Source organism: Myxocyprinus asiaticus, chromosome 40, assembly GCF_019703515.2.
Source record: "Myxocyprinus asiaticus isolate MX2 ecotype Aquarium Trade chromosome 40, UBuf_Myxa_2, whole genome shotgun sequence".
Classification (NCBI taxonomy): Eukaryota; Metazoa; Chordata; class Actinopteri; order Cypriniformes; family Catostomidae; genus Myxocyprinus; species Myxocyprinus asiaticus.
Window position 1 is genome coordinate 23,570,735 of NC_059383.1, and position 27,981 is coordinate 23,598,715.

General features: G+C 39.1%; 1 protein-coding gene, 1 long non-coding RNA gene and 2 other non-coding genes across 7 annotated transcripts in view; 1 reads left to right on the forward strand and 3 right to left on the reverse strand.

Annotated features, from left to right (window-relative positions):
* Nucleotides 1–288: 288 nt before the first annotated feature.
* LOC127431362 (uncharacterized) lies at nt 289–1,479 on the reverse strand. The gene is made up of 5 exons (XR_007895581.1): nt 1,246–1,479; nt 1,059–1,113; nt 904–959; nt 673–705; nt 289–473 (listed from the first exon to the last, which is right to left on the reverse strand). It is a non-coding gene; the product is annotated as an uncharacterized LOC127431362 (long non-coding RNA).
* LOC127431388 (small nucleolar RNA SNORD65) lies at nt 547–621 on the reverse strand. Its single transcript, XR_007895591.1, has one exon. It is a non-coding gene; the product is annotated as a small nucleolar RNA SNORD65 (small nucleolar RNA).
* LOC127431387 (small nucleolar RNA SNORD65) lies at nt 779–853 on the reverse strand. The gene has a single exon (XR_007895590.1). It is a non-coding gene; the product is annotated as a small nucleolar RNA SNORD65 (small nucleolar RNA).
* A 3,293-nt stretch (nt 1,480–4,772) lies between the features above and the next one.
* LOC127431348 (nuclear pore complex protein Nup98-Nup96-like) overlaps nt 4,773–27,981 on the forward strand; it is a 43,291-nt gene continuing 20,082 nt past the window's right edge. For 2 of the 4 annotated variants that reach the window (XM_051681762.1, XM_051681765.1), the window contains exons 1-21: nt 4,773–4,947; nt 7,040–7,146; nt 7,250–7,348; nt 9,890–10,072; nt 10,195–10,334; nt 10,455–10,562; nt 10,740–10,923; nt 13,212–13,388; nt 13,835–14,010; nt 14,152–14,289; nt 14,413–14,545; nt 14,759–14,851; nt 14,938–15,081; nt 24,202–24,335; nt 24,484–24,674; nt 24,784–24,903; nt 25,248–25,528; nt 25,684–25,797; nt 27,042–27,180; nt 27,283–27,460; nt 27,666–27,818. In XM_051681762.1, the coding sequence (XP_051537722.1) occupies nt 7,068–7,146; nt 7,250–7,348; nt 9,890–10,072; nt 10,195–10,334; nt 10,455–10,562; nt 10,740–10,923; nt 13,212–13,388; nt 13,835–14,010; nt 14,152–14,289; nt 14,413–14,545; nt 14,759–14,851; nt 14,938–15,081; nt 24,202–24,335; nt 24,484–24,674; nt 24,784–24,903; nt 25,248–25,528; nt 25,684–25,797; nt 27,042–27,180; nt 27,283–27,460; nt 27,666–27,818 (2,964 nt within the window). In that variant the 5' untranslated portion in view covers nt 4,773–4,947; nt 7,040–7,067. The remainder of the gene's footprint in view (nt 4,948–7,039; nt 7,147–7,249; nt 7,349–9,889; nt 10,073–10,194; nt 10,335–10,454; nt 10,563–10,739; nt 10,924–13,211; nt 13,389–13,834; nt 14,011–14,151; nt 14,290–14,412; nt 14,546–14,758; nt 14,852–14,937; nt 15,082–24,201; nt 24,336–24,483; nt 24,675–24,783; nt 24,904–25,247; nt 25,529–25,683; nt 25,798–27,041; nt 27,181–27,282; nt 27,461–27,665; nt 27,819–27,981) is intronic. The other 2 variants (XM_051681763.1, XM_051681764.1) reach the window with 2 other exon arrangements.

Below are 27,981 nucleotides of genomic sequence, written 5' to 3' on the forward strand. Positions count from 1 at the left end.
ATTTGGTTAACGGAGTTGGTGTAGAGCCTCCCCATTTAGTCACCATCATGTTCCAAACCGGTGACTTCCATTAACTAGAATGACAGCCTCAGTCACCACTTACATTCATTGTGTAATTTTTACCTCCCCCAAAATGAAAGTAAATACTGAGAGGCAAAATGGCTGCCCAACATTGTGTTGCATAGCAGTCATAGGGGTTTGGAGAAACAAAGGGGAGTAAATTAAAGTTATGTAAACCAATCACTTAAAAATCCCACACAGAACATGGACAGAGAAATGTGACAAGCATTTAATTAAATTAGAACTTTAATTGGGTTTTGAGAAATGTTTCACAAATGCACATACAAATACACCAAAACAAAAAACAAAAGTACCAAATCCTTAAGAGGACACAGAGAGGAAGTTAAATCTGAAAGGCAGATGACTCCACAGCTCAAGAGGATGGTTTAGGTACCAGTTTCCATGGTATAAATCTGGTGGGGAAGGAAGTATACAAACTAGTCATTTGCAGGCCATAATTAACAAACCTAAAGATGTTCTTGTTCAGGTCAGAAAACCGTTAATCACCACTGTTCAATCTGCCGGTAATTCCAGCTATAATCAGTTTAGGTTTCATCATAGTAATGAACTTGGACAATCTCTCAAATAAACCAATATTCCTGTAGAACTCACCAAACTCAATGGGTGACGCCCTTAAAAAAAGACCTGGGAAAACAGACAAACTCGTTTAAGTAACAGATCATAAAATGCAGCATGTTACTTTATGGTAATTTAGTGTGCTCAGAAAACCGATCATCACCACTGAACCATCTGACGGTAATTCCAGCTATTTTCAGTTTGAGTTTCATCATAACACATTGTGGAAATTCTTATTATTAGATGAAGGAAAACTGGGTCCATTACCTGCATTTCTAGACAGCATTCGGTCACTTAATAGGGGACAAAATGCAACGTGGACTCTGTGGAGCACAATTCAAGTACTTTTAAAATAACCGACTTTTCAGAGACACAGAACAGCAATGGGATAATTTAGATCACTGAAGATTGCAAGAACTTACCCTTCAAATACATCACATTTGCTCAAAGAGCAGACAGTCACCTTCACAGAAACACCTTTAAAAAGATTAATAGGCCCATTTTGAAATCGTTCATAAATAATTGACAAATAAATGCACTGGATTAAAACGTGAAGACAAGTTACAACGCACAAATAGATTAGTTTTTAGTAGTTAGCTGGTTGCTTACCTTTGAGTAGTTCATCTGACCACGTGGTTACACTTCACTTTATTCAAGTTACAGAACACATACCCTCCTTAAGACATCTAGAATAACAAACAATGAGCCAGTAACGGCTTCTTTCATTATCAAAAGCGTCCATCTTAACTGTTTTTGTTCCACCCGAAATTATTATTTTTTTGTTTTTTACGCCACTACATAACACAGAGAGCAGACCAGAAAGGACGTCCGCACGTTCGCCATGTGGCTTATATACGGATCGCGCTATGACGTATTTCTCCCTCTTCTTCTGGTATTCGACAGCTGAACGGGATCCGCTCATTGCTGCACTCTATAGGCCTAATATAGAACTTACATCCTCAATTCATAAATTGTAAAGTAATGTTTCAGGTTAAATATAATCAAAAGCCTTTGTAGCATAATTGTAGTTATCACAGAAAATATTTTCGACTTCTCCCTACAAAAATAAAATAAAATAAAATTATGGTTACAGCTATGCACTTACAATGGAAATGAAAGCTGCCTTTCCATATATATAAAAATAGACACTGTTTCAAAAGTATAGCCTCAAGATGTGAACAGTATACGTGATAACATGATTTGAGTGTGATAAAATCTCTATAACTCCACATAGATAAGGTTAGTAGGCAATTTTATCATACTAAAATCATTATAACACCTATAATGTTTATATTTTGTGTGTATTCTAGTTTATGAACTGGCCCCGTTCACTTCCATTGTAAGTGTCTGAAAGGGATAGTTCACGCAAAAATGAAAATTCTCGCATTATTTAATCACCCACATGCCATCCCAGATGTGTATGACTTTCTTTCTTCTGCAGAACACAAATTAAGATTTTTAAAAGAATATCTCAGCTCTGTAGGTCCATAAAATGCAAGTGAATGATGGCAAGGGTGAGAAACAGATCAATATTTAAGTCCTTTTTTATTATTATACATCACCGCCTTTGACCAGCCCTGACTAGTAGGTGGCTGAATATGAAAGTGAAAGTCACTTCCACACCAGAATGTGGAAGTGAAAGTGAAAGTGCAGATTTACAGTAAAAAAGGACTTATATATCTGTTTCTCACCCACACATATCATATGTCCTTCTTTGGACCTTCAAATTTCTGGCCACCATTTACTTGTATTGTAAGGATATACAGAGCTGAGATATTCTTCTAAAAATCTTCATTTGTGTTCTGCAAAAGACAGAAATTCAAATACATCTGACATAGCATAAGGTTGAGTAAATGATGAGACAATTTTCAATTTTGGGTGAACTGTCCATTTAACCACAATTGTAGCTTCTTCTTTTTTAAAGGTGCACTCGGTCATTTTTCCCTCATTAAAAAAATTATACACCTTAAGAAATGAATTGTAATTTTGTAACATAGCCTATATGCAATAAATCATGAGCACTCACATGAGATGAAGAATCCAGTCATCTCAATGACCTTATAAAAGACGTTTTATTCTACATGTAGAGGGTCCCCTCATGGGGGCTGCCATATTAGGATCACATGACCAGCCAAATACTGCTTGATTAATGTCAGTAGCTGCCCTGTTATTGGACACCTTCAAATGTGGCTTAAATTAATCATGGCTGACTGCGAATTTCTACAATTTCTACAGTAACTGAAAACTTTTGTGTTTTAATTATGCTTCATACAGCACCCTAGGTGTAAGTCCAAGATAACATGCATAACTGCACTTTTAAATAAATGAGGGACAAGTCTAAATAAATTTTTTTTTGTGGTAATCAACATTATGCTATCAATTGAGCTTAATTGTATTGAACCCAGAACGTTCTTTTAATCCAGTATTGGTCCCTCAAAACTGACCATGGAATGTTATAATTTTTTACAATAATTTCTCTACATTCATATATTCAAGCAAACATTGCATATCTCTCTGTTGTTCACCACAAAACACACAATGCTGTTTCTGCATCTCGGATATCTTCTCTTTCTAAAGGCTGTGTCATAAACACAATAACTGACATCATAGTTCTTAAAAATTTGAAGAACTCATATATTTTTTGAATATGTGTAGCAATACAAACATCACACACTGTTTTGCTCTTTAAAACATTAAATCAGACTAAAGACACACAAATGTTAACATTTAGAAACTAAATTAACAGATTCACATCAAGAAAGCTTTTGAAGAGGAGCAGTAGTTAGGCCTACTAATAGTCCTGTAATAAAATCTCATAAGCATTATTATTCAAATAAATTTGAAACACTATATAAAACATCTCTCTTTCAAACTAAAAGGACATTTTGTAGATATATACTGAAGATTTCCAGGTTGATCCAGAACATATGGCTTTGTGAACAATGCCAATGTACAGCTGCGGTCCAAATTCACATTAAACTTTGGTCAAGTACTTTATTTTACTGGAGAGCACGAGTGGACACATCCTTATGTAAAGGACTTCTGGAAAGAATTATATATAGGCCTTTATATAAACGCTTTTTTACTTTGGCTATTATAATCAAGCCATAAAAAATAAACCTTATAAAATTAATATTACTTTTATATAAGTTATTTTGTGTAAATAATAGCCATCACTCAATTAGTTAAGGCTATTATTTTTAAGCTGGGATACTGGATTAGATGAGATGGATGATTTAAAGGTGTTTTCATATACACAAATGCAAGGGTACCATTACAAAACCCAAAATTAGGCTTTTCTGTTTTGATTTAGAATTATTTTATGACTCCCTGTGTTCCACTTCAAACAAGAAAGCGATCAAAACATCTCTTTTATTGAAAATAATTATTGACTCTTTGGAAAGATAACTGAGTGTTTTATGTGGTGTTGTTATTTTATATGTGGAACTTTATTCATGTGCTTTTTTTTATTTTTTTTTAATTTCAGTTAGTCACGTGTTTATATTATGTTGCGTTATAAACCCTGTCCTGTTTCAAAATTCAAAATAAAATCATAAAAAAATACTGGGGATCCCCAAAACAAATAATTTCCTTCGTTTGAAGGTTTGAACAGTTTTTTATATAAAACAACACTAATTTGGGAATCGCATACTGTCATACTAATACTATTTTTACCATATGGCAGAAATAGTAAGTCAGTGTAGTACTAGTATGTCATTGCGAACACAGCTACCTACCCTGTGCCTCAGGCTGTCTCTCGTTTGGAAGGATGCGTCCTCCGGAGGTCGCATTTGTCGGCCGCATACGTCATCGAGGCTGTCTCGTTTCATTTTCATTTTTTTTTCTTATTTATTTATTTATTTATTTATTTATTTATTTCTATTTTTCAATGCCTTTTATGTATATTCACTTACATTTATACAATTGTTAACCTTTTTTGCATTCCCAATAAAAAAATAACAAAACAAATAAACGAAATGAGACAGCCTCGATGACGTATGCGGCCGACAAATGCGACCTCCGGAGGACGCATCCTTCCAAACGAGACACAGCCTCGTGCGCCAAAGCGGAAAAAAAAAAAAAATTATCACGTCGTACGTGATGACATCAGAATGTCTAAATATGACGCAGGTTGCCATCCGTTAGCTAGCTACGTTGTTTCCCTCCATCAACATTGAGCAGAGTCGTAAAGTCAGATAGTTAATGTCCAAAACCGACAGCAACGGACTCAAGTTGGCCATAGAAACCGAGTCGTTCGAGTGAAGAACTGTTTACCGGACGTTTGGGAAAGGAAACGCTGCAGAATAAACGGTAAGATTAAGTAAAACAGTTTGTTAGCTTTAATGCGTTGAAACCGATTGCTATCTGGTTAGCATTTTATCGAGCCATGTGAATTTGAAAGCAAAAGTTTGGGTCATATGCTATTTATATTTCTCTATAGGTCATTTAAAAATGAAACGTGTTTTAAATGTTAAGTATTTGTTTATAAAATAGTAACTTTGATTTTAGCACATGATGGCTACGTTTGTTATTTTGTGGCCCTTCATGTGTTGCTTCCCAGTTGCCTGTTCAGGCTGGCTCTCTCAAATTTAATCCGGATCACACCAAAATACATGTTTACGTAATGAGTCATCTTGGCAAGCAGCAACCAGTTAATAATAATAAAAACACGCCAAACCCCACAGCACCTTCACACAGGCCTTAAATCCAATACGTGGTACTGCACAGCTCTGGCGCCCAGCATTGCTTTCAAACATCATGTCATTATTATCCAGAACAACAATATGTAAATTATTCGACAGTGTCTACAACATGAGAATATAACTGTCATGCTACAAGTTCAAGTTTGTGCTGTCACGTTTCACTTTGTTTTGGAACCCGTTTACGGTTGCGGTTAGATTTCTCACGTTAGTTAAATTGTTTTTGTTTAGTTGGATATAGTGTCCAGCTAGACTGTGGCACTATAACACGATACATTTTTCTTGAGGATTTTAATAACTTGTATAAAGCCTATAGTAACAAATAACAAGACAAATTTCAGTAGCTTTAAGGAAATGTATGGAAATAAACTTTCTATTTCAGGTTAAAAAAAGTAATGAGAACATTAAATGGGTTGACTCCTCAAATATTTTTGAATGTACACTGGCAGCCAAAAGTTTGGAATAATGTACAGATTTTGCTCCTATGGAAAGAAATTGGTACTTTTATTCACAAAAGTGGCATTCAACTGACCACAATGTGTAGCAGAACATTATTAATGTGAAAAATTACTATTACAATTTGAAAAAAACTTAAACTACTTCAAAGAGTTCTCATAAAAAAATCCTGCACATACAGCAATGACAGCTTTGCAGATCCTTGGCATTCTAGCTGTCAGTTTGTCCAGATACTGTGGTTGTGTTGTCGGTCACTTCTCATGTACCATAACACCAGAGATTTAAGATCCATAACACTCTTTTCCAATTATCTGTTGTCCATTGTCTGTTTCTTTGCCCACTCTAACCATTTCTTTTTGATTTTCTGTTTCAAAAGTGGCTTTTTCTTTGCAATTCTTCCCATAAGGCCTGCACCCCTGAGTCTTCTCTTTACTGTTGTACATGAAACTGGTGTTGAGCGGGTAGAATTCAATGAAGCTGTCAGCTGAGGACATGTGAGGCATCTATTTCTCAAACTAGAGACTCTGATGTACTTATCCTCTTGTTTAGTTGTACATCTTGGCCTTCCACATCTCTTTCTGTACTTGTTAGAACCAGTTGTCCTTTGTCTTTGAAGACTGTAGTGTACACCTTTTGTATTAAATCTTCAGGTTTTTTTTTTTTTTTTTTTTTCAATTTCAAGCATTGTATAGCCTTCATTCCTCAAAACAATGATTGACTGATGAGTTTCTAGACAAAGCTGTTTCTTTTTTTGGCATTTTTGACCTAATATTGACCTTAAGACATGCCAGTCTATTGCATACTGCGGCAACTCAAAAACAAACACAAAGACAATGTTAAGCTTCATTTAATGAACCAAATAGCTTTTTTTTTTTTTTTTTTTTTTCTAACTGTGTTATAATGGCAAGTGACTTTCTAGTACCAAATTAGCAATTTAGCATGATCAAGGATAAGGTGTTGGAGTGATGGCTGCTGGAAATGGGGCCTGTCTAGATTTGATCAAAAATGACTTTTTTTTCAAATAGTGATGGTGCTGTTTTTAACATCAGAGATGCCCTGATTATACTTTGTGATCAGTTGAAAGCCACTTGGTGAATTAAAGTACCAGTTTCCTTTTGAAACAGCAAAATCTGTACATTAATCCAAACTTTTGGCCGCTAGTGTATCAATAAATGGATTTATGATTTGCAATGATCCCAAATGATGCACAGCATTAACTGAAGTGTATTTTGCTCTCTCATGTGTAGACACATGCAGGCTCTTTAGCAGTGCAAGATGTTCAACAAATCTTTTGGAGCACCCTTTGGGGGAGGGACTGGAGGATTTGGGGCTTCTTCGACATTTGGGCAGCAAAGTAAGTTAAATATGACGAGCTGCTTTGTGTGTATATGAATGAGATTACCAAGAATTAATCGTGTACAGTGGAGTGAAAATTTTGTGCAACCTTTCATCCTCAGATACTGGGTTTGGAACAACAGGTGGCTTTGGTTCTTCAGCATTTGGTACAACAAACAACACAGGAGGAGGACTATTTGGCACCACTCAGAATAAACCTGGTATTCTGTTGTTTTCTGCAAATACTGTCACTCTGAGTGCTGGATTTATGAAGAATATCAAATAATATCTAATAGAATTTATCGCCTCAGGATTTTATTTTTTAAGACACTGGTCTTAATTTATTATGCTTTGTATAGAATATAATTTTAACACCAGACAAATTGTTTACTGACTGTATCTTATGCAGTAAACCTTGTTCTATATTTCTGGTTCAAAATGGCTCATTTACTCACCCTTAAAGGTGCAATATGTAATATATTTACTGTACTAAAGCATAAAATTATCATAATATTTTATCAGAGATTTAGGAAACATGCTAAGTTGAAATACTGGCTTCTCCGAAAACAATGCTACAGCCAGTATATTCTAATTTGAAATGTTGGGCCGGAATTTCTGATTGTGTTTTGGCCTGTATGATCCCGCCCACTGGCCATTTCCCAATAATATTTCGACACCTCGGGTTGCCAGATTTGAAATAAGCAGGCAAACAGCGCCCTGCAGCCATAGAAGCCAGCAATACATCTAGCTAATGGCACTTTTCCACTGCAGTTTAGTGCCGCCTCAACGTGGGTGGGATTATAGGCTGATCGTCATAGTTGCGCCGACTCTACTGCCGTGACCTCATCTTCAACGCGACACAAACATTACTGACCATAAACAATAACACAACCGCTAGTTGTTAGCTACTAGCACATTGTGCTGTATAAAGCAGTTGTTGCATGGTAATTTTGCCTGGTTGTTTTAGAAGCAAGCTTTCCAGTAGCTGGTCAGCTAAATAAAGTGAAGCGTTCAAGCAGAATATAGAGTTAACGTAACAAAACATACCATCCTCCATCGTGGACTCCAGCATCACCGAGTCCAGGGCACTCTCCCTCCCATTGCTCGCCGGACTATTGCCACAGCGTCCATTTGGTCGAACCACTTCCACTTTCTTCTGTTTGAACCACTCCGGCTGTTGTGGTCCTTGATGGTTCTGTAGTCACTTAAGTTTTTTTTTTTTTAACTTTTCCCTACACTGTTGGTAGGTCCGGTGGTAGCCGTTTGCGGCCAAAAGCTGAGACACTTCCTGAAAGACATTTTCGTTTCGTTCATCGCTAACGAGAGGAATGTCTGCACCTTGTTTATTGACCACGGCGTGGTTTTGCGCAAAGCCATTTCTTTTTACAATTTGAAAGTCGTGTGAACAAATGATACAGCTGTCGCTGTTGCTAACTTTAAAACTAGCGGGTTGATGTCCCGTGTCGCAAATCCAGTGACGTTGGTAGTGACGATTCTCTCTGACCATTCAGTGATCTGCAGGGTTTTGACGTCACATTTAGTATCGGCTCGGATTGCTTGGAACCTCGACCGAAGTGGTAATAAAAAAAGTACCAGGTACTATCCACAGTGGAAAACCCCCAAAAAGTGAGCAGAGTCAAGTTGAGCTGTAAAGCCCAAATTATACTTTATTTATGCGAACGCTTAGCGTCTGCATTCAGTCGAACGCTAACCTTTTAAAGTGTACTTCGTTTGACTGAACGCGTACACAGGTGGTTGCCGCATGCACACTATGACTGCTAAGAGAGACTGGACTATTTCTCTTAAGGAGTTTAGACCCTTAAAGATGTTTTTATAGTCCTTCAGGCTTGAGTTATGAAATGCAGGTATCTCCTGACCTCCTCACGTGCACATTCACTGTTGTTTTTTCCGCCTTCATCTGTTGTTTAGTGGCGATTACTACTAACGCTTTTTCATGACAGCAAAGCCACCTTGTGGACCCACAAATTAGTGCAACTTATTTCAGGCACATGCACATTCTGCACCTTCAGAGTACGCATGGTTAGAAAAAGCAGGGTGCATGTGTTCAGTGCTCGAGCACTCTGCTGATGATGAAATTTGTGTTACGCATCCTTTACACGGTCACCTAGCCTGTGCATCTGACCAAATTATACTTCAGCTTTATGCCGTCACAAACTCGTGTGACTTTCTTCTGCAGAACAAAAAGGAAGCTATTTTGATAGAGATATGATGTAAAGGTAACACTTTACAATAAGGTTCCATTTGTTAACATTAGATAAAGGGATAGTTCACCCAAAAATGAAAATTCTCTCGTTAGTAGTTGCGTTCATCTTATTCAGTTTTGGAAGCGAAATATACATGCATGATCGCATTGACATTGTTACAACACTGAATTGAACTGAGCAGGGCAAATCTACAGCACTGCAGGTTTATTAGCTAAGAATAGTTTGTTCCTCGCATGTATACAAAAGATTGATTTGTATAGGCGGTGACTCAAGTTTGCTGCTGTGCTGAGTGAGTCATTTCAGTAGGGAGTTGAACTTGAGATTCATTGAGCTGGTGACAAATGAATCACATTCGCTCAAAGGATTAGATCATCGTGGATTGGAGCATGTAGTGGCTTGCTGGGGAGACTTTATATTTAGAATCATTGATTTGAAAGTGCTGTTTCATGATAAACACTGATATTCTACCCAATTAAAGAAATTATTGGCCTTCAATGTTGTAAGTTGTCTTTGAATGTGTTTGTGTCTGTTCTCTAGGTGGCCTTTTTGGCTCAAACACTTTTAGTCAGCCTGTCACATCTTCCACCAGTAGTGGATTTGGGTTTGGTGCCACCAGTGGTACATCAAATAGCCTCTTTGGAAGCACCAACACGGGAGGTGGAGGACTGTTTTCCCAGCAGAACAATGCATTTGGCGCCAACAAACCTGCCACATTTGGCAGTAAGTGTAGTTATAAATTGACTGATTTATTGTAAAAAAAAAAAAAAAAAAAAAAGCATCTTGAATTAAAAAAATAAGCATGGACAAAACTGACCTAAGTTACTGTATGAATTTCTTTACAGATTTTGGTACCAGTACCAGTAGTGGTGGATTATTTGGGACAACCAACACAGCATCCAACCCTTTTGGAGGAGCATCAGGCTCTTTGTTTGGGTCGTCAAGTTTCACTGCTGCACCACCTGGCACAACAATCAAATTCAATGTTGGTTTAGACATGTTTATACTTAAAGTTTTCAGCATGAATGGCTTCCATTTTTCTGAGGTACCTGTCTTTCTTAGAAGGTCTGTTTGATTAAAATCTTTTGTTTTGTGTACAAAACAGCCACCAACTGGGAGTGACACAATGGTGAAGTCTGGTGTGACAGCAAGCATCAACACCAAACACCAGTGCATCACCGCCATGAAGGAATATGAGAACAAATCCTTAGAGGTAGAAGGACTCTTACTTTGTGATAGTTGTTGATTTACTTAAGCTGGCAAACACAAACAAAACAGGTTACGTTCTCAGTCACAACAAGGACAAAAATGTGCAACAAATGTATAAGGCTAGTGTATGAGTTTTAGAGAAAATATTTTTAAAACTCAATAACTCTTTCCTTGCACTAAGGAATTGAGATTTGAGGATTACCAGGCAGGGAGGAAGGGGCCTTCCAACCCCATGGCAGCTGGAACAGGTGGTCTCTTTGGAGCGGCAGCCACAGCCGCTCCCAGCACTGGTACCGGACTCTTTGGCTCTTCCGCTCCAAACACTGGCTTCAGCTTTGGCCAGAACAAGACCACCTTTGGCACCAGTAAGTTGTTGCATCTTTTGAACTATAAAAGCCTTAAAACTCGCCCAGTTTAGATTTACAGCAGCTGTTTAGGTCATCTTTTATGGAAAGTAGAACTTCAAGAAAATATATCCCCCTGAGACCCAGAAGAAAAAAGGTTTCGATGTTTAGAATTTATTTAGATAATTTAAGTATTGTGGTTAAACTTGTTACAGCAAAAAAAAAAATCATTCAAAAATGTTATTTATTTTTTATCATCTGTCCCTTGTAGTGGACATCGGGTCTTGTTTGATCACAGAATGTAATGATATTGTATTCATTTTCATGTGGATTTCTGTTAATTTATTTTCTTTTCATGAACATAAAACAGTTAGATGAAGGAAACACATCTGAACACTAAAACATCATTTTAAGAAATAACATCTCATAGTGGAGCTTTTTGATTAAATTGCATTCTGCACATTTGATGGTCACCTAAAGCTGGGTTGTTAGGTCACGTCACACATGGCCCTAACAACAGATCATGCATGGTACAACAGGAAGCAGTTTTTTGTCTTTTGAAACACACAAAAACATGTTATATTTAATACACTTTATGTATGTTTTCCATTTGCATCCTTCTCTCCTGCACCGTGATGCATGTACTGCCTCCACCATTTGGCAAATGGAGCGCCCCATATTTTTTGACATTGTCATTGGGCTGTGGTTCAACAGACTTCCTCTTCTTTGTTGGAATGTATTCTTCATCATCAGTGCTCATCTCATCATCATCACTGGCCACTTTGTCAACCTGTTGACCTCGACCACCCTGTGCCTGAGCAATAATTTCTTCAGCCAGCAGCAGCTTGTTGTCAAAATACTGCAGTCTCTCCTTCTCTGGTCTCCCAGAGACCTGGTGGTCTGACCTGTACTCGATCCAGCTGTTTGTGGCAGCCAGGTCAAAGAAATGCAGGACCGTACGGATGGTCCATTTTCTTGTGCGGCTTGACATCGGGTAAAATCTGATCATGCGGTCGCACAAATCAACTCCACCCATGTTTTTGTTGTACACAGCCATAACAGCAGGTCTAGGCACAGTAACATGGTGCTTCTCTTTCACTGACCATCTCAGGCAGCTGTTTTGGGGCTCTATTCCCTGGACACTGGAGGCCATCAGAACTGCCTTATTGTCCTGCCACTTCGTCACTGCAACCTCTGAGTTTCTGACAACCATTTCGGATGCACCTCTTGTTTTTGTAGTTTGGTGTCATCTGACATCTTTGACTTGCACAATGCAGGGATTCTATTTTTCATAATGGTCCCTGTTCCCAGGAGACCATTTGCTTTCAGCATATCCAGTACTTTGACAGAGGTGAAATACCTGTCAAGTACAGATGTGTTCCTTTTGGAAGAAACTGTGCCATATGAGTGACTGCATTCCCTCCAGTTCCCAGCTGCTGGTCAGTGAACATATTCCGGCCCTTGTAAACTTCAAAATCCAGCACCAAACCATTGGGACAGGCAAGCACAAATACTTTCATTCCTGTGGGAATTGGTTTCCTTGGCACAAACTGTCATACAGTACACCGACCTGTGAAGGGAATCATCTGCTCATCAACGCAGGTCTTCCCCGGTCTTGGCAGATTGAGGCAGCCGTGTTGCACTCTGTTTAAGAGAGGTCTCACCTTCCAGAGGGGATCATTCTTTTTCTCCTCATCAGAGACATCAAGATCGTTTGTGACTTTGATGGACTGCCTAATCTTGAAGAATCTGTCTCAACTCATTGAATTGGCTATAACTGGGACCCTCGTCTTTGCCGCCCAGTACATCCGGATCCTAGGGTATCTGAGACATGCCATGTACATAGATATGCCAAAGAAGGTTTTCAGCTCCTCTGGAGTGGTTTTAAGGCTGCCTCCAGAGATGAGCACCGCCTGTTGGTTTGTGTGCTCTGACATTTTTTCAAAAACCTGGCTGTCTATGTACTGTTTGAAGTAATCAGAGGGCCTCCAGTCTTGGTGGTTGTGGCCAGCATTGACTTGCAAGTTGTTCTCCTCCACAAAAGGCTTGAAACTTAATTGAAGGAGAGGTATGGTTTAATGCACTTTTAGCAAGTGTATTATTAATGATTTAAATCAACAAGGTCAATAGTTTGCCAAATCAAGCTTTTAACTGACTGTGTACTGTGTGTGTGTGTGTGTAAATTCAACTAAAAAGGCTCTCATTTCCCTTTCTAGACATTGTAATACCAATAAACTTAAGAGCCCTAGCTTACACATTGCTTCTCATCCATAATGGATGGTGGGTGTCATCACTTTGTCCCTGCTTAGGCTCCTCAAAAGATGATATGTCCGCCTCTGAGCTTTCACCTTCCTGCTGTACTGTCTGGCCCTCCTCTACCTCATCACTTGACAGCTCTAAATCTGAATACCCTTCCACAATTCTGAGTAAAATCCTTTCTGCCTCACTCAGCCCTCTGCTTCCTCAAGAATGGAAAACAGGAGTTTGTAAGTTCTGGTGTCCACTACAAAGGACATTGAATAAAAGTTGTGTTTTGAAAGGGTTAAAATTACTGTACATTTCTGAAATCTTACTAAATTGAAGTCAGGATTCTCATATTGAAGAAACAATTTGATTATTAGCAAGAGAGAATTTTTTTTATCACTTACCTCCCTTGTTGCCATAAAATGTGGAAGCTGCAATGGCCACCATTTTGAAAAAGTCTGTGTGCTCTGTTAGCCACACCCCCACAACTGTGGCATCACTAGAAAGCCCAGGATGTCCTCTTGACAGTACTGTAGGACTCAAATAGATTGCATAAATTGTGCTTGACTTAGAAGTCTCAGACTCATGTCCCTCACAGAGGGCAAAAATGAATTGCTGGGTCTTAGGAGGATATGAAACTTAAGTATACTGTTTTTCCTATGCTTTGTGTTAACTGTTTGCGCTACAGGCACAGGAGCCTTTAGCACAACCACAGGAGGGTTGTTTGGCCAGCCGCCGCAGCAGCAACAACAGCAGCAAGGTTCCAGTCTCTTCAAACCATTCGGTTCTGCCACCACCACCCAGAACACTGGTTTCTCCTTTGGCAACACCAATACCATGGGCCAGCCCAATACCAGCAGCATGGTGAGTACCAGCAGGTGTACTACATGTCTACATCGGATCCTGCACACTACAAACTTGTAGTGTTCCTCTTAACTGCTCTGTCTAGCGAGGTTCAGTTAACTTATCGATTCTGTGTTTAATCCATCATCTCTTACTATTCAGGGTCTGTTTGGCAACACAGCTCCCTCACAGGCTGGAGGACTCTTTGGAAACACTAATACAAGTACCGCCACCGGCTTTGGCACAGGCACAGGACTTTTTGGTCAACCTAACGCCGGCTTTGGGAATGTGGGTACACAGGTGATTTCTGGAGAAGCTACATTTTTCTTTTGAAGTCCATTGCGAGACAATTTCACCATATTCAAATATGAGGAACCATTTTTTTCCTACTTTGGTTTGACTCCTGTCCTCTTTATTTTGCAGAACCTTTTTGGTAATAAGCCTGCTGGCTTTGGCACCACCACCACTAGTGCACCACCCTTTGGCACAGGCACTGGTCTCTTTGGAAATAAGCCTACACTCACTCTAGGAACTAACACAAACACCTCTACCATTGGTGAGTCTTTCTATTAATAAATGTAGCTTATCTCCCTTTATTTGCTTCTGCCTGTTTGATGTCAAAGCTTGCCAGTATATGATGTAGTCAAATGATTTAAAAACTTTGATGTTGGTGATGGACAGCTTTTACACTCAGATTTGAAATTTTAATATTTTCCATTCTAAGCATCCTAAAATATACTGTCATCTGTACATGTTCATGTCTTTTAAGGCTTTGGTGCAACTGGTACTGGTGGGAGTCTTTTTGGTAACAAAACTGCTGCAACAGGCCTGGGAACAGGATTGGGAACATTCTTTGGGGGAGGTACAAGTTTTAGAATGTGGAATTTCTTTGTCATTTGTTTTGTCATAATTAAAACATAACTTACAATTATGTTTCCATGTATGTAGCTGTAGGAACTGGGCAGACGTCATTGTTTGGAAACAATCAGAACAAGCTAGGCTCCACCCTGGGGTCAGTGAGTACATTTGGGACTGGATGTTTCAACACTGGAGCCAGCACTCTGAATTTTGGTGCTCCTCAACAGCCTGTGGGTCAGTGCAAATAAAGAATTTCATTCCTAGAATTTGTTTGACCCATGCTACTAAGTGACTACTTTATGTTAGGTACTGTGGGTTGTAAAAAATTAATCAATTATTGAAAAAGCTTCTCTTTTGGTCTATAATAATTTAATACTAAATATATATGGGGGGCCTGGGTAGCTCAGCGAGTAAAGACGCTGATTGCCACCCCTGGAGTTACGATTTCGAATCTAGGGTGTGCTGAGTGACTCCAGCCAGGTCTTCTAAGCAACCAAATTGGCCTGGTTGCTAGATAGGGTAGAGTCACATGGGCTAACCTCCTCATGGTCGCTATAATGTGTTTCTCGCTCTCGGTGGGGTGCGCGATGAGTTGCGTGTGGATGCCGCAGAGAGTCAGGTCAGGTTACTTTATTTATACCTGTAGGTAGATTTGGTTTGCAGTGGGTGAGTTCATACATTTTGACACATTTTTTTACAAAACAACACAAACAGTGTACGACATAAAAAATAAAAAATGACATGATAAAAAGTGCTCCATGTTCCAATCAACATTTAAAAACAGTATATAAATAGTTAAAATAAAATAGACATTGCATCTATATCATCATATTAGCAATGTTGCTAGGACTTATTCAACTGAGTAATAGCTGCCGGAACAGTGCTGTTTTTATACAGCTATGTTCTGCACTTTGGGACTATAAATCTTCGTCCAGAAGGAAGAAGCTGAAATTCACTGTGCAAGGGATGGGAGTCATCATTTAATATCGAGCCAGCCAACCCCCATAACTGTGTGGTATACAGGGATGCCGGGTTAAGCTGTGACTCCCCAATCAGCCTACTAGACCATTTGACAATTTGACTCAAAAATTTTGTTCTTTAAGAATAGATTTCCGAACCATGACACTAAAGAAAAGGATAAAATAGATTCAATAAAAGCAAGATAGAATAAGGTCATCATAGTTTTGTCAGTGTGAAAATGGGACAATTTCTTAAGCAAAACAAATGCTGGTGCCCCTTTTTACACATGGCTTCACAATTTGCTTCAAAGTTTAGTTTTGAGTCTATAATTGTCCCAAGATATTTGTAGGATTGTACACATTCCACTGTCTGACCCTTAATGGATGTAACTTCATGTGTGTGAGCATGTTTTCTAAAATCAATTATCATTTTGTCTTTAAGTTTAATTGAAGTAAGGATTCCTCACACCACTTAAAGTTGTCGATGACCGGACCATGACTGGTCTCATTGTCCTGAAGCCGACTGACAATAACAGTGTCATCCGCGTACTTTAAGATGGTCCTATTTTCCCACCTACTCTACATACATGTTATATGTAGAAGTGCACATTTGGTCAGACAAGAGTTCCATTTACCTTCACTCTTTGTGTCCTATTAGTTAAAAAGTCAAGAATCCAGCCCACCATATTGTTACTCAATTCAAATTGTTCTAAAAGCCTACTGGTTAAAATATGGGGTTGAATTGAGTTAAAAGTAGAGGAAAAATCAACAAATAGAAGTCTAGCATAAGACCCATAAATAAATCAAGCAAGGTAAGTGTAGCATCCTCTACTCCTCTGTGTGGCCTATAGGCAAACTGCATGGGGTCAAGTGCATGCTCAGTTTTCCTTAAGATTTCTGACCTTACTAGTGTTTCGAGGATTTTCATTAAAATTGATGTCAGAGCAATTGGTCTAAAATCATTAAGAGTTTTAGTGCAGCTTGATTTAGGAACAGGGACTACCATAGCATCCTTCCAAAGCTTAGGTACATGCTGTGCCTGTAAAAACGTATTAAAAATGTAGTGGAATACAGGGCTCAGTTCTTTTGCACAAGACTTAATTAAACAGCCACTGATGTTATCAGGTCCATGGCTCTTATGTACTCTTACTGAGATGAAAGCCTTTTCCACATCCTTTTGGTCTATATTAAAATGCTGATTATCCACAAGTTTGTGCCTCAGTTCCTGGATTTCATTACAAAAATCAAAAGTGGTAAAACGATTATAAAAACAATTAAGAGCATTAGCAAGCTCAGTGATCGAATTGGAAACCATCCAGGGTGACCTGTCTGCTATTCTTTGGATTCCGAAGGCCTGTTATAGTTTTCATGCTAGACCAGGCTGGACCAAGGTTATTTGCAGCCATCTTGTTCTCTAGTTCAGATTTATAATTCTGTTTTGCTTTTAAAATTTCTATTTTCAACTCCTTAGTAGCTATATGCAGATCAGAGGATGTTCCCTCTTTAAAAACAAGTTTATTTTTCTGTATGCTGGACTTAACGGATTTTGTCACCCATGGTTTGTTATTAGGGTTAATTTTAACTTGCTTACAGGGAATGATCATGTCCCTGCAGAAGGCAACATATGAGCATGTTACATCAACAAGTTTGTCCAAGTCATCACCGCAGGATTGTTTAAACATATTCCAGTCCGTGCAATCATAACATTCCTGCAGACAGAGCACAGATTCATCAGTCCAGATCTTTGTCCTTTGTCTGCACTTTCTCTCTCCTTAAAACTGTTTTATATATGGGCAATAGATGCACACAGTTATGATCCGCAGAGCCCAGTGGAGGTAGTGGGAGTGATTTATAAGCTTATTTTACTGACCCATAACAAAGATCTAATGTCTTATCCCGCCTAGTTGGACAGGAAACGTACTGATAAAAATTTGTAAGTGTTTTTTTCAGGGACACATGGTTAATATCACCCAGTTTGAAGTTTGGTGCATCAGATGAAATCGACTGCAGTTTTTGCACCACATCGAAGATAGTGCTGGAAGCAGAGGCGGCGTTTGCCTTCGGGTGGATGTACACTATTGTCATAAGTTGTGGAAACTCTCGGGGCAGGTAAAAAGGACGTGACGATACCGATAAAAGTTCAACATCTGACGTACAAATGCATTCTCTGACAGTCACAGAGGTACAGTATCATATGTTAAAATATAAACATACCCCACCACCTTGTTTTTTCCTCGTAACTTCAGCTTTTCGATCCAGCCGAAATGGCGCTCCAAAACCATCGATAAACAGATCGGTGTCCTGATCGTGCTCAGTGAAAGCCAAGACGCAGCAGCCTTTGAAGTCCTTCTGAAAACGGACATACCCCTGCAGTTTATCCAATTTGTTCCTCAGGAACTGAACGTTCCCCATAATCAACGAGGGCAGAGGAATCCGGGTGAGCCGTTGTTTCCTTAAGCGTAGTCAACCCCCACTTCCTCTTCTTATCCCTCGTTGCTCCTCTAGAGGTTTAATGAGAATCTCTCAGAATTAAGTCCGGTAGCTGTAGCGTGGTATTCGTCACGCGGGCTGAACTCGCAAAGTTCAATTGCAGCAGCTCATCTCTGGTTTACTGCGTCCAACCCAGGTAGACAGCTCCATTGACAATGCAGGCACGCAATAAATTAAACAAAATCCACAAAGTGGCAAGATAGGAAAGATCCATCTTAAATTAGCAAAACTAGGAGCACTCAATCATGTGGAAACCTTTAAAACTAATATAAAAACATCAACACGAGGACGCCAAACTTTCACTGCTGGACGCTGCGTGCGCATGCGCCCCTCACATGGCAGAATAGTGTGAAACCTACACGTGCTGTCTCTCCGCGGTAACATGCTCAACAAGTCATGTGATAAGATGCGCGGGTTGACTGTCTCAGATGCGGAGGCAACTGAGATTTGTCCTCCGCCACCCGGATTGAGGCGAGTCACTACGCCACCACGAGGTGTGCATTGAGTGCATTGAGAATTTGGCATACCAAATTGGGGAGATAAATAAATATATATATATATATATATATATATATATATATATATATATAAGTTGAAGTCAGAAGTTTACATACACCTTAGCCAAATACATTTAAACTCAGTTTTTCACAATTCCTGACATTTAATCGTAGAAAACGTTCCCTGTCTTAGGTCAGGGTTACTTTATTGTAAGTATGTGAAATGTCAGAATAATAGTAGAGAGAATGATTTATTTCAGCTTTTATTTCTTTCATCACATTCCCAGTGGGTCAGAAGTTTACATACAATGTGTTAGTATTTGGTAGCATTGCCTTTAAATTGTTTAACTTGGTTCAGACTTTTGGGTAGCCTTCCACAAGCTTCTCACAATAAGTTGCTGGAATTTTGGCCCATTCCTCCTGACAGAACTGTTGTAACTGAGTCAGGTTTGTAGGCCTCTTTGCTTGCACATGCTTTTTCAGTTCTGCCCACAAATTTTGTATCGGATTGAGGTCAGGGCTTTGTTATGGCCACTCCAGTACCTTGACTTTGTTGTCCTTAAGCCATTTTGCCACAACTTTGGAGGTATGTTTGGGGTCTTTGTCCATTTGGAAGACCCATTTGTGATTTGAGCTTTAACTTCCTGGCAGATGTCTTGAGATGTTGCTTCAATATATCCACATAATTTTCCTTCCTCGTGATCGTCATCTATTTTGTGAAGTGCACCAGTCCCTCCTGCAGAAATGCACCCCCACAACATGATGCTGCCACCCCCATGCTTCATGGTTGGGCTGGTGTTCTTCAGCTTGCAAGCCTCACCCTTTTTCCTCCAAACATAACTGTGGTCATTATGGCCAAACAGTTAAAACATTTCTCCAAAAAGTAAGATCTTTGTCCCCATGTGCATTTGCAAACTGCAGTCTGGCTTTTTTTATGGCGGTTTTGGAGCAGTGGCTTCTTCCTTGCTGAGCAGCCTTTCAGTTTATGTCGATATAGGACTCGTTTTACTGTGGATATTTACTTGTCTACCTGTTTCCTCCAGCACAAAGTCCTTTGCTGTTGTTCTGGGATTGATTTGCAGTTTTTGCACCAAACTATTTTAATCTCTAGGAGACAGAATGCATCTCCTTCCTGAGTGGTATGATGGCTGCGTGGTCCCATGGTGTTTATACTTGCGTACTATTGTTTGTAAAGATGAATGTGGTACCTTTCAGGCGTTTGGAAATTGTTCCCAAGGGTCTACAGACTTGCGGAGGTCCACAATTTTTTTTCTGAGGTCTCGGCTGATTTAATTTGATTTTCCCATAATGTCAAACAAAGAGGCACTTTCAAAATAGGCCTTAAAATACATCCACAGGTACACCTCCAATTAGACTATCAGAAGTGAACTGGCTAATTGCCTGAAGGCTTGACATCATTTTCTGGAATTTTCCAAGCTGCTTCAAGACACAGTTAACTTAGTGAATGTAAATTCTGACCCACTGGAATTGTGATATAGTCAATTAAAAGTGAAACATTCTGTCTGTAAACAATTGTTGGAAAAATTACTCATGTCATGCACAAAGTAGATGTCCTAAACGACTTGCCAAAACTATAGTTTGCTAATATGAAATCTGTGCACTGGTTAAAAAATTAGTTTTTACGACTTCAACCTAAGTGTATGTAAACTTCTGACTTCAACTGTATACAGCTCTGGAAAAAATGAAGAGACCACTGCAAAATTATCAGTTTCTCTGGATTTACTATTTATAGGTATGTGTTTGAGTAAAATGGAAAATTTTGTTTTATTCTATAAAGTACTGACAACATTTTCCCAAATTCCAAATAAATATATTGTCACACTTTTTTGCAGAAAATGACAACTGGTCAAAATAACAAAAAAGATGCAGTGTTTTCAGACCCTGAATAATGCAAAGAAAACAAGTTCATATTTTTAAACAACACAATACTAATGTTTTAAATTAGGAAGAGTTCATAAATCAATATTTGGTGGAATAATCCTGATTTTCAATCACAGCTTTAATGCGTCATGGCATGTGCTCTACCAGTTTTTCACATTGCTGTTGGGTGAATTTATTCCACTCCTGGTGCAAAAAAAATCAAGCAGCTCGGCTTTGTTTGATGGCTTGTGGCCATCCATCTTCCTCTTGATCACATTCCAGTGGTTTTCAATGGGGTTCAGGTCTGGAGATTGGGCTGGCCATGACAGGGTCTTGATCCGGTGGTCCTCCATCCACACCTTGATTGACCTGGCTGTGTGGCATGGAGCATTGTCCTGCTGGAAAAAACAATTCTCAGAGTTGGGGAACATTGTCAGAGTAGAAGGAAGCAAGTTTCTTCCCGGATAACCTTGTACGTCACTGTAATGGGTAAGGGATGGGCAAGGAGGAGGGGGGAACCGGCAGAACAGTCAGTAAAACTTTTAATGACATAAATCATCGAAAGAATATCATAACACACAGACACACACACAGCGGTTCTCTCTCTCAAACTGGTGTCTCTGGCTCCCCATTATTTCTCCCGCTGATTAGTTGACTCAGCGCCGGCCGTGCACCCTCAAGGCCCGACCACACCCTCCTCGTCGTCACACTCCTTCCCAGTCCGATTCAGGCCGGGGTGCCATCCGGACTAGCCTACTCCAGAGAGGAAAGGGGAAAAACTTGCCCGCCGGTCTCCAGACCCGCCGTCGCCTGGTCCTCAGCCACTCCTCCGCCCTCTGGTTAAATCTAATTCACCATTGATCACATGTATTTAGAAGTGGTTTTCCAGCAGGACAACACCAAACCAAATACTGCCCAAAGTGACCCTTAGCTAAGCCCTGCCAAAAAGTGTTCCTGACCAATCCTATCTTAGCAACTGTTGCCATCCACCATTTCTCTGACAAGTGTTTACTTTTTCCAATGAGAGTCCATGGGAGTGATGTTTGTTTGGCAGTTTTAAGAGAAATTTTATAGAAATTATCCAAAAAAATTTTTAAAACATTGTTGCTGGGTCACTTGTAATAGTGACACAAGGCACCTAGATAGAATACATGCAGTGTTTTCTCTTTCTTAACAAACTTTAAATCTCAAGAAGAGCATGCTATGGATTAAACTGTAAATAAACAAGCATAACATAAGAAAGGACACCTCCATTTGCTCCAAGGTAAATGAATGCTAATAACGTCAATTATTTATGTATTGATTCAAATCTTGGTAAAGGCGATTTATAAAATAAGAGTTCACAGAATCATAGTGAGTGTGATATGAGACATTATGGGCAGTTCTGTTCACTTACACTAATGTAATGAGTTGTATAATCACCATCAAATTATGCTTTTTTTCTTTACCAAGTGACTGTGATAATCATTTACCTCAATTCTGATTCACAGTCTCCACAGTTTTTAATCAAATTACTGTATAATTTATAATTTTCTTTCACAAAAATATCAGATAAATATGCTATAAAATATCACTTCATTCCAGTTCACGTAAGAATATTATCAATTCTGTTTATAAGAATATTTTGCCAAAAAATGTCATTGCTGTTCATGGCAATCTCCCATTCATTTCTTTGGGAAGTTCTGCAAAGCTTGTCTGAGCAAGCAACAGTAGCCAGAGGGAGCGGAGCTTAGTAGTGCTGTCAAATTAAAATTTGAATATTCGTTGAATTTAAGAGAGAGCGCACATTCTGATACAAAAACTGCGCATTCGAATTTTGGATGTCATGCACCGACAAGACTTAAGACTGATTGCATTCTTGCTCTAGAAAAAGGCTAGAATTAGCACAGCAAATACAGTTGAATAGAAAGCATGTGTCTCTATGCGTTTTAAAGATCAAAGAAGTTCTTTTTGACTTGACACAGACTCTAAAAAAACTGCGCTCCTGCTTAAGATGCTGAATAAACTAAAAACATGTCGAAACACCTAAAGATGCTTTTATGTGTGTTTACATAGAAAAACAAATGGTATACTGGATGGTTGCAAAAGCATTCGGTATGAACAGCCCCTTAAGTGCAGGTCTTTGGCCGTGGCGTCTTGCACTCTTATCAGTGTTTCTCAGATTAAGCTATTTTTTATTTTTTATTTTGTTAAAATGCTTTGTCAGGAAAGAAGTTCAGTTTGTCTCAAGATCCTTGTGTTCTGTTCTGTTCTGCTCCGTCTATTTGAATAGCAACTATGCTTATAGTGTGAGCTGCTTCACCACCGAGTTCAGCCGAATAGCAGTACTATCTTGGAATATTAGTACTATACATACAACTGTAATGAATGAAAAACACTGCTGTATCGAAATTGTTAAGCCTGATTCTGGAGTAGTACCACTAAACAACTGAAAAATAATGCCTTCGGAGGCTGTATACGGAGGTAGGATAAAAAAGCTTTTCAAACTGTTCTAAAACCAGTTTCCTTAAAGAGTTCCATTCATTCAAAAATGCTGACGGTTAAGCCATTAACTGATTAGGCAGCAAGGCATAGAACCATCTGTTGAACCCCTCTCATTTTACTTTTTACTGAACGTTTGAGAATATGGTCTAAAATGTTTTATGTATGTGTTTTTTATTTTGTGCACATTAGTTTAAAATGGAATGCTGCTTTTTTTTTTTCTTCTTATAGCCAGGAATGTTCTTTGCAATAATTGAATGCGGTGCAGTATGGTTCATATGTAATTATTGCACCCTCTTGTAGACTAAGGAAACAACGTCAATTTAAAAATCTGCTGACTTTAAAATTAGAATGTAATTTGAATTTGTTATTTCAGGTAAAAATTCAAACTTAGTTTCTCAATCCAGTTGACAGCCCTATAGCAAAGGGTCATTTGCAAGTGCATGGCTGTGTAAACGGACAGTGAGGGTGCTAGATTGGCCTGCCTGCAGTCCTGACCTGTATCCAATTGAGAATGTGTGGTGCATTATGAAGTGCACAATACGGCAACTAAGGCCCCTTACAATTGTATAGCTGAAGACCTGCATAATGGATGAATAGGGGAAAATTCTGCTTGCTAAACGTAATCTTGTGTCTTCAGTGCCCAAACCCTTTTATAAGTGTTATTTGAAGAAATGATATCACACAGTAGTAAACACTCGACTCTCCCAACTTTTTTGGAGTCTCTTGCAATCATCTGATTTTAAATGAATGTATATTTTCAAAAAAATAAAATTCACACGGTAAAACATCATATAGTGTGTTGTTATAGTGCTTTCAATATAGCACAAGGTGAATAGAATTTTCAAATCACTCCTTTTTGTTTTTCTAGCATTTTCCAAATTTCTATTCAAATTGTTATTCAGGAAATATTTTTTCTATTGAAAATATTTGTATAAAATGTTGGTAAATGTAAGCATTTTCACTAGTGGAGTTTTGCACCCCACTGTAGTTGACACTGACAGTTTTGTCAAATAAATAATTGGTGAACTCTGTTTTGTTCTCAGCTCTGACTGACCAGAGTGCAGCAGCTGCTCAACAGGCTGTCCTTCAACAGCAGATCAGTGCATTGGCCTACTCGCCTTTTGGGGATTCGCCTCTATTCAGAAATCCACTGTCTGACCCCAAGAAGAAAGAAGAGGTTTGAATAAAACTTATGAGGTCCATATTTGTCTAATGTTGTTTGATTTAGATCAGTGAGTGGTCTGATAAGAGATTGCATGTTATTTGAAATATTGATTTGATATGGCACAGTACATGCATTGCTGAAACATCATCTCCCTCATTAGCGTCTGAAGCCCACAAATCCAGCTGCTCAGAAAGCCCTGACGACCCCGACCCAATACAAACTGACCCCTCGTCCTGCCACACGTGTGTGTCCCAAAGCTCTCTCCTCCTCGGGCTCCTCCAAATCTCAGCTTTTTGATGGACTTGATGATGATGATGAACCATCTTTCAACAATGGGGCCTTCATGCCTAGGTAAGAACAGCATGTCACATACATTCCTTCATTTATTACAAAAATGGTCCAAAATGAGTGACCCTACTATACTGCACTTACTGTTGTTTGCGATATTGTTATGTTTTAGGAAGAGCATAAAGAAGCTTGTGTTGAAGAATCTCAACAACAGCAGTCTGTATAACAATTCTGTAAATAGAGAGACTGATGACTTGGCTTCCCCTTCAGAGTATCCACAGAATGGACTCTGGTTTGTTCACTCTAGTTCTCAACCTTTGGTTTCAAGTCATTTTTTTTATATTTTAAAGTCAACATGAAATCAATATTTACTTAACAGCAATTTGATTGTTTATCAATAGACAAAGAATTACTTAGTCATCGTTTTTAGGAAAGTTGCATACAGGTCTGGCTCCATTCTTTTGTAAAACGTTTTTGTTCTGTTTCCTTCTGAAATGTGTCATGGAAGTAAAATAGTTTGCAAATGCTGTTTTATGTTGACTTTAAAGGTGCAATCAGTTATGCTTGTAATTATTTGGAACAATACATTGAATGATTGCGTAGCATATTAATAAAGTTTCCATTGTCATGCTTCAGTTTGAGTGTGGATGGAGAGACCAGAGAAGTGACAGTGGATAGAAGTGTGAAGGACGATCTGGAGGTCTCAAAGTTTTATACCAACCCAATCACCAAACCTGTTCCACATGCCCAGCCAAGCCTCTTACTACAGGACACCATCACTGAGTTTAACATGCGGGGAGCTTCCAGGTATCGCAGTGGCCTGGAGGCCAACAGTGAGGAGATCTCTCTGGTAGAGGATTCCATTCAAGAGGAGAGAGATGAGGAACTGGAGGCTCGGAGACCTCCTCACCCTGCTGGTACGTTTGCCTGGGTTGATATAATCAGCAGGCTAGTTCCTCCAAATGTAGGTTTTGAAAATTACAAACACAAGTTAGGACTGAAGTTTCTTGCCTTTCTGTCAAAGAATTGCCAGTTTGATGTGGTGTTTCTGTTGTTTACTGTCCTCTCTCAGGTATAGTTCTTGGCCGTGTGGGCTATTATACCATCCCAACCATGGAAGAATTGGGAAAGACGTTGAATGAAAATGGAGAATGTATTGTGGAGAACTTCACAGTTGGCAGGAAAGGTAAATTTAAACTTTTTATGCGTTTCGGCTGTTCGTTTACACGACAACGCCGTTTTGGGGCTTGAAAATGCAAACTTTTGAAAACGGGTTTCAAAGTGCAAGTTTTTGAAAACAATGCCGTTATCGTTTCTGTGTAAACATACAAAAACACAAATTTGTGAAAACGATGACGACATGCGCACGCGTATTATGTGTTATATAAAAAATTATGGAATGATAGGCATCAATTTGAGCTGTATAATTATCAATATGAATACTGGTGTCTTTGCAAATAACAATAATCAACAATTTATTCATTTGGAGTGTTTTGTATGGAGTGTGAACATTGTACAGTAGGCAGAACCTGCTATTCGAAAATCTTAATGTATGGATTCAGATGGGAAAAATATATTTGTATTTTAAATGTTATTTATTTATTTACTTCATTTTATTTGATGTACCTTTACCCTGCAATTCATTCACCCACTGCTTATGTATATAGCCTATAGACAGAGATGTGATGCCATGTACAGTATTCAATTATATGCTTAGAATATGAAAACATGAGGCAGTGAAAATGCATGTTAGATCCAGTGTACATAAGACCTCTCTCTCCGTCAGAAGATATCCATATATCAGAGTTCTGTCTGATATCCAAAACCAACATCAACAGCTTATGTTAACTTGCTCTCCTACCAGCCCTAGAGTCAGCAGGGGGAATACAGAAGAAGGCAGTTGACGAAGTGATGGTAAAAATGAGCAGTTTGTTGAATGATCTTGAGAGTTCAATTTATAAGCATGCATGCGAGTACTTCAAAACATCGCAAGACATTCAAAACTACAATGGTGGACTACAGGACTGTGTTTGTGCTGCTCAAGTTTTTGAGTTTATTGACGCTTCTCCAGCAAAGTAATTGTAGTAATAAAGCAACCTCATCATCCGTCCAGACAAAATTGCTCGATGTTTTCGCCATCTTCATTGTTTGTATTCACTGCTCTGTGGAAGAATGCTTATATGCGCAGGCGCGTAGTGTTTCTTTACAAAGTGACATCGCCAACTACTGGCCTGGCATGCATAATACAGCGTTTTTAGTCGTTTTCGCGGATCCGTGTGAACGGGGATAGTTTTGACAGTGTTGTCGTCTGTACACGAAACTTTTCAAAAATGCAAAGGAAAAGCTTTTCCGTTTTTAGTACATCATTGTCGTGTCAACGTACCCTAATACTGTAAATCATGACTTGTTTGATATTTATTTGTTTTGCAGGCTACGGGTCCGTTTTCTTCCCTGGTGAGGTGAACCTTACCAACATGAACCTGGATGACATTGTGTACTTCAGACGCAAGGAGATAATTGTGTACCCCGATGACAAAGACAAGCCTCCTGTGGGAGAAGGCCTCAACAGGTAATGGAGCGTTTTGTGTCCTACTCGACCACTTTAGTCGATCTCTTTCAAATCGCATTTTTCCTTGTTGGTTTAACTTTTGTTGTTGCTTGTAACACACAGACGAGCAGAGGTCACTTTAGACGGTGTGTGGCCCAATGACAAGACAACATGCTGTCAGATCAAGAGTCCCGAGAGGTTGATTGAGATGAATTATGAGGGCCGACTGGAGGCTGCCTCACGTAAACAGGGTGCTCGCTTCCTGGAGTACCGGCCCGAAACTGGCTCTTGGGTGTTTGAGGTATACACGCCTTTCCCTTAGCTGTCTATATCAATAAGTATTTTTTGTTTAATTTTGTTTTTAATGGTCAACCTTGTATCTTCTCTCACTTTATCACCACATTTTATCTGATTGCTGCTACCAAAATCTGTTTTTCATGGATGAATAAACTTTTTATTAAACTAAAATCATCTTCATTTGGACCTGATGTCTCTCTCCGCTACAGGTGGCCCACTTTTCAAAGTATGGCCTACAGGAATCAGATGAAGAAGAGGAAGTTCCCCCGTCTAAGGTCGACCTGAAGAAGTTGAAGACGGGCATTCCCTCTGGGATCCAGCAGCTTCCACTGACCCAGCAGCAGATGCCGCCAAAGGCTCAGGTAGACTGAGGAACGCACTGAGTCTGACACACATTGGTCTCTGAAGGCTACTCAGGTTCACTCATACCTGCTGTGCCCCCTGCAGTCCAGATCAACACTGACAGTAGGGAGAGAGCAAAGAGTTTTAGTGGTTCAAATGCTAATCTACTGTGACTCCTAGAGC